At 41.5% G+C, this 7136-nt stretch overlaps 1 protein-coding gene across 1 annotated transcript in view; it reads right to left on the reverse strand.

Moving 5' to 3' along the window:
- Positions 1-4752, reverse strand: part of LOC107664347 (glutamate receptor 1-like) — an 85560-nt gene extending 80808 nt beyond the window's left edge. The window contains exons 1-2 of the mRNA XM_016454886.1: positions 4444-4752; positions 4149-4283 (exon numbers count right to left, since the gene is read on the reverse strand). Of these exons, the coding sequence (XP_016310372.1) occupies positions 4149-4283; positions 4444-4525 (217 nt within the window). The 5' untranslated portion in view covers positions 4526-4752. The remainder of the gene's footprint in view (positions 1-4148; positions 4284-4443) is intronic.
- Positions 4753-7136: the final 2384 nt, after the last annotated feature.

Here is a 7136-nt window from a genome sequence, read left to right on the forward strand (position 1 = left end):
CTCAATGTGAAAGCCCGCAGGTGATGGAGATTTACCGCTGATTACAGAACCGGCTTTACTGATAAGATGCGCGTTAAGTATCGCATGCGATTTATCGTGCAGCCCTAATTATTATATTAAAGACTTTCTTGTGGATTATTCTTCCTCGTCTTCTTCGCCTTCCTTAGAGAGACTGTAACAGAATAACCGACCCTCAAATTGAGTATCAAAATAGCGGCATTTTCCTTTCTCTTTTGTTTCTGTTTCTTCCCTCTCCCGGAATGGATATCCCAGCTGTTCTACTCCTGTGCCAGCGAACGGTCCCAAGGAGGATTTCACCGCTTTCGTGGAGTGGGTGGTGGAGAAAAACTGATCTCCATTCACCATCTGCCCCGCTGAGGAGGATATCTCCAGCCCCACTCCCGAACCAGAGACCAGCCAGCTGTCATCCCGCTGCACGGAGCAAATGTCTGAGCCCACCGCAGACGGAGAGCCTGAGCCTGCCGCGATACGTGAGCCAGCGAGCATACCCGCACCAGAGACCAGCCAGCCGTCATCCCGCTGCACGGAGCAAATGCCGGAGACCACCGCAGATGGAGAGTCTGAGCCTGTCGCGACACATGAGCCAGCATGCATACCCGCTACTGAGCGTCGCCCCGGAGCCTGGACCTCAAGACCGGTCTGACCAGGTGCGTGAGCCGGCAACATCGCCTGTCCCCGATGGAGTACTAGTGGAGATCGAGGGCTTGGAGGGAAGCCACGCCCACACTCCCGCCACTGAGGGTGAGCTGCAGCTGGCCTCTGGGATGTATTATGAGGAACTAATGGACATTTTTCAAATGGACTTAATAGACTGGTTTGGGGAGGGAATACTCAGTTCTCCTGCGTCTCCGCTGGTTCCGCCCAGCTCCTGTTCTCCGGTGTTGTCTCGCAACCTCCCTCTTCAGTCCCTCAGCTCACCCTCAGTCAGCGCCATCTGGGCGTTCTGATCCACCTCGGGACTACCAGTCTCCAGCTCCGCCTTGGCATGAGGATCCCCTGTCTCCGCCTCCAGCCTCCGAGCCCTGGAATCCACCTCGGTCCTTCGACCCATTGGCTCCGCCTTGGCTCCTAGCTCCCTCGTCTCCACCGTGGCCCGTCATCCCACCAGCTCCACCGGGCTCCCTTGTCCCTCCGGCTGGACTTTTGTTTGTGTTCCTGTTCTCCTGCCTTAGTCTTCCTTTGACCTAGTTTTCCTGAGTTGCCCTGATTAGCTAATTTGGTTCCACCTGTGTTTATTAATTATCTAATTTTTCTATTAGTACTTAAGTCCTGTGTTCTCCCCTGGTTCTTGTTCTGCTATTTGTTGTTTTGTCGATGTGTTGCTACCCCGTACTCTTGGATTCCTTATGTGGATTATTATATTAAAGACTTTCTTGTGGATTATTCTTCCTCGTCTTCTTCGCCTTCCTTAGAGAGACCGTAACAGAGGGTGAGCAAGTGATGACAACATTTTCATTTTTGAGTGAACTCTCCTTTTATCTAACATGAACTATTAGCAATATACAAACCCGATTCCAAAAAAGTTGGGACACTGTACAAATTGTGAATAAAAACAGAATGCAATGATGTGGAAGTTTCAAATTTCAATATTTTATTCAGAATACAACATAGATGACATATCAAATGTTTAAACTGAGAAAATGTATCATTTTAAGGGAAAAATAAGTTGATTTTACAACTTTTTTGGAATCGGGTTTGTATTTTACAGCTTTTTTAACCTGTTACTTTTTAACCTGTAATGTTCATGTTCATGTTAGTTCACAGTGCATTACCTTTTACATTTTAGGATAAAAATGTATTAGTATTGAAGAATTGTTTATTGTTAGTTAACCAATGTAGTTAACCAATGATAACAAACTAAACCTTATTGTAAAGTGTAACCTATTATTAACATTAGCTATTAAAATGCCCTTGAGGTCTCTGAGACCCCAAACAGAACATGAGGGTTCAGTGTGCTCTTATTGCGCTTTCCAATTATCAATAAAAATATGCTTTCCTAGGTGCCACAGCACTTCTTATTTAATCAGCCTATGCCCCAGAACAATCCTGCCCTCTTTTTTCTGTGTCCTCAACCCCCTCTGGTAAACCCCGGCAGGTGCTGATGGGGAAGGTTTGCTCTAAGGATTGAGCCCACACAGAAGGGGAGCAGCTGAGGGTAAGTTTCCTCAGGCGTCTCCGGACACACATTCAGTCCCTGGCACAAGAGGCCATTCAGCATTACACAGAGTCGGGGCCTTCACAGCACTTCTCTCACAGCTCACTGTGCGAGGGCTGCCCATTCACTACGCAACAGATCAGGACGGGAGCACAGAGCGATAAAAGAGACCTTCGATTATTCTGGACAAACTGCTGCTGCGTTTAAATATGACTGAGCTTCATAATGGGTCAGTGAATAACACATGCCTTATCTTGAGGAAAAAAGGAAGACGGTGTGGAAAAAGTGGAAGAACATCATTGACTAATGAGCATGTTGAATTTTCCACCTGAGGGAACACCATGAAATTCATAGAGGGACTGATTTATCTCTTCACGCCATTTAAAATCCCACCGCACACCTCCTGCTCGGACAGACTCAGTGAATGGAGTTTAATTACACTGTTGGGAAACCTCTGCATTAGTATTTGGAACTGCATAATTATATCTGTTCATAAGGCCATTTCGTAATTGTTTTCATTCCATCTAATTGGTTTTTCTCAAGACCAGAGACAAGGCATGAAGTGCTGATGCATGATTGGTCTGTCTTGACACACACTGAATGCATGAAAGGAGGATAAGGTGGGAAGGTCTATGCATAGCTCAAAATTCACATCAAGAAAATAAATATTGGTTGCTCGGGGGAGATGAATGCTTAGATTTAATGTGCATTTCTTTGATGTGCTCTCAGTAGTATTACAGAACAAAGAATATTTAAAACATGCTACAAAACTGAAAGACATTTTCACATTGATTTTCATACTCAAGTGTCTAGTTTGTGTCATATTTTGAAAAAGAAAAAAAAAATTCACTCTCTATATTCTGATGCTTTCGTGAGAAAAAGAAACTGAGAAAGAGTCTGATAGAGCAGTGTTTCCCAACCTTTTTTCTCCCACACGTAAGGCTCAAGAATCCCCTCATCACATTAAACAATAAACATAATCAATAATGGAAGTATTGGAAACAATACTGGAAACATTTCTAGGTGCAAATATGAAAAACCTTATAAAAAAAGACCCAACAGTGAATTTATTTATGAAATGTCAAAATTCTGTTTTATATATTTAGCAAAGCAAAAATCAAAATCTTCCCAAGTACCCCTTGTTGGGAATGAATGACACAAAGACTAAAAAACCCCAGATATTTCACATCCCCTGCCTATAACCTCACTATATTACTGCTGTTAGACATCTACATGAGCCTAAAGAGCTTTAAAGTAATTGATTAATCAATTCATAGGCTATTAATGCTTGTTTTTTTGAACAGCGCTTTGATCCTGCATGTGTTCTGTACAACGGAAGCTATTACACGTTGAGCGTTTTGCGACTAGAAACGCAAATATCTTACAGGCTACTAAATCATAAAATGATCTGTCACCCCAAATAATTGACCGACAACCCCAAAACTATTACGCAAAAATAGTTACTAATTCAAAAGAATCAGTATTTTGAGCATAATATAAGCGTTTCGTGATGTATCAGAGACAAAGAGCGCGCGTCCATCATGACGCATAAGTGAGATTAATTGCACGTACGGTAGTGAAACGAAATTAACAAAAAAATGACGTACACAAATGTGTTTAACTTGATAATTAGGTTATTGCACAACTACAGGCGTATTCCAGGCGTAACGCGCATTCAGCGTAATACGCATTTTTGCGTCTGAACCCTGCACTTTCTGCACGTGTGAACCACATATCACTAGTATATTCAAAACGCGCCACATTTGATATCAAATATATTAGGCTCTAATACAAATCAGATCAATTTCATCTCCGCGAGGTATGCGCAACAGGGAGACAAAAACTTTCACATCCACACTTCTTTTTAATCATTCTGCCATCAAAGCAACAGATATACATGAACAGCAGCTGCAGTGCGTTGATATGCACCACAGACATTTATCTCTACACTGTAAAAATAGGTTGTACTCACAAGCATATGTCATGGAGAAGCTATTGCCCATTTTGACCATATCCACTTGAGGTACCAGTTTAGGGATATCCTGGTGATGCGAGAGCGCAAACCGAAACACTTCATATTCGTGTGATTCGGTTGGGAATAACCCTCCTGTGGGGGAAGAAAAAATCCCAAAATACATTAAAGCAACCTAGGGAGTTTTCTGGTCAAACAAGTTAAAGTCCATAATTATGATTTTTTTCCCCATTTTTTTTTTTTATTCACAACACATCATTCTACTCTCCATCCTGCACTTTTGTCATTTACTCACCTATGTTGATATTACTTGGGAAACTGGACCCGAAGCACAATCCCAGAAAACTGGTGTAGAGCAGTGTGAGGCTTCGCTGCATATTTCCTTTTGCATTAGCGAAGAAAAAGAAAGCCAAATCCCAAGCATGGGTATGCGCGTGGTGTAGAATACGTCTTCTGGATGCTCTCACACTATCCGCACATCGGCGAGTGAGCAGCGTGAATTACAGGTGCACCTCTTTGCGCGGGCTGCCCTCGTTCGCACTCGCGCCGCGTCCTTGTGTGTTGCGCTCCTAGTCGTTCCTTCAGCACAAGCAGCACTTCCTCTGAAAGTCGCGGGCTCGACAGAGAGAGAGAGAGAGAGAGAGAGAGAGGGACTCCGATAACCTTATTCCACACCAGCGCAACACCATGTGTGGACTTTCTTCTCGCGTTCACAATTAAGCACTTACTCGTATGACTGAATTACAAAGCGGTCTTTCTCGCGCTCTAACTGTGCGTCTTGTTACGCACAAAGAGTCGATGGTGAATAACATGAGCGAATGCTTTGAAATGATGTTTTAGACCTTCGTCACTTCAAGGTCCTCCACTGTCAAAGACAATAATCGCAGGGCTCTGATATTTCCTTTGGTTTTCTCTCCTGTAATGATGACAAATCTGCTTGTTTTTTTTTCTTTTCAACAAAACCTAGGAGTGATTAAAATAATTAACTGTGATGAATTCCAGAAGTTTCAAGAACTGTATGTTCTTCATTAAAAACAACAGTTGTTGTGGGGACAAATTTAAATAGGAAATATGATGCTAGTTTACATATTGGACATCTCCATAATATTTTTTTTTATCATATTAACTAAGCCATAATATTTTAACATATAATTTGAAGTCATCTTGCCTTCAAGTTAGCCGAGGCCTACTGGTTGACAACCACTGATTTAGAGTAGATAAACTTTACTAGCCGACATCAACAGAGAGACCATCTGCTGCATCCCAAACCAAAGACAGCGGCTGTCCAGTTCCCTCATAAGTAAATGAAGGTTTCAGACAGGCTTACAATACTCCATAACATACCAATACACATGAATGTATAGATTTTATATGTTAAAGGTATAACTCATGTTATATGTAGAATTATTTGAGCATTTCACCTGAAATCCTCCTAATCTGTATGACTCAAATGTTGTCTGTGTTTGATCGTGTTGCAGGGGATTGCAAGGGAACAGCCTGTAAACAGTGTGTTCAATGTAGGGAACAGTGAACAGTGCATACAGACCGTGTGAATTTGAGCAACTAATCTCATGCAAGAACATTAAGACTACAAAAACATGTAACTGCAATAAAATCAACAACAATTTAATCACTTCCTATACAGTTAGGGTTAATAACGTAAGGCATTTCTGAGAACTGGATGAAAATAAGAGCAAAAAAACTATTTGAAACTTAATCTCTATTTTCAAGGCATACAATTAAGATTTTTAATGATCTTTATCATGAAATCTCTTCAAATCTCTTATCTTCCTTGGTATAGGCACACCATGTGGAGTTAAAATTGTGATAGTTTTTAACACGCAGGCTCAAGCACTGAAACCATCCTTTATAATGTGGCTGGGCAATCTCTACCACTTAGAGTGGCACAGCCGGCTTCGCAGCCACTTTGAGCTGGAGAGAGCAATGACAAGATTAGAGCTCTTGGGCTGATTCAGAACAACAGTGGGTTATTTATAATCCACTGCACTTTCAGTGCGATAGAGATTACCTGCTGGCAAACACTGCAGGAAAAAACATGCCAGTCACTGTCGCAGCATCACTACAATAATTCTCAAACCATTCAAGATGCTCATGTTCTCATGGATCCATGTATTATACATCATGCTTCTAGGTTAAGCTATCACATGTCTGAGGCTGCAGTAAAAATATTTTGTCATTTGTCATATTTTGTTGACGAGCAAACCTACCAGGGTTCAGCTCAACCAAGTTTCTGCATCAGCATCAGGTGTTTTAAATGCAAGGTTGGCTTAAATGCTACTCAAGTTACTTTGTCAGGTCTTTTGTGATGTATGTTTCAAACTTGTTTATGAAAAAGGTTGTAAATCCTGCCTTTGACACAATTAGGATTAAGGATAAGGTCATTTATCAGACCCAAGCAATTTCTCTCTTCTGGATAATGGAAAAATTGCTTTTCTTTTTAATATTGTCTCACACAAACAGAGGGCCCAGTTAGCATATTGCCGGCAAACCGAGCTGGACAATTTGGTCAGTCGCACTTTTAAACACATTTTAGTTTTGCTATAGGAAATCTACACATTCACACTCAGATTACATAGAGCAGCAGCAGGAAGCTCATGAGGTTGTCATGGCAACCTGATACACTGCACGCAAATTTTCTATTTTGCCACACTAAATTTAGCAATAAACACGTTGAAAATAATACAAAATAAACATGTCTGCCAAAATATAAATAAAGGTGACTTGACTTGACTTGACATAGAGCAGCAGCAGGAAGCGCGTGAGGTTGTCATGGCAACCTGATACACTGCACGGAAATATTCTATTTTGCCACACTAAATTTAGCAATAAACACGTTGAAAATAATACAAAATAAACATGTCTGCCAAAACGATCTCAAAGGAGACTTTTATTAAGTAAATCAAGGAGTGAATTACTCATCCACTGTTTAAAGAAATACTTTAGCTGGGTTTCCACAGGCAGGATCAC

This window comes from Sinocyclocheilus anshuiensis, unplaced genomic scaffold, assembly GCF_001515605.1.
Source record: "Sinocyclocheilus anshuiensis isolate Anshui unplaced genomic scaffold, SAMN03320099.WGS_v1.1 scaffold111, whole genome shotgun sequence".
In the NCBI taxonomy this organism is placed as follows: domain Eukaryota; kingdom Metazoa; phylum Chordata; class Actinopteri; order Cypriniformes; family Cyprinidae; genus Sinocyclocheilus; species Sinocyclocheilus anshuiensis.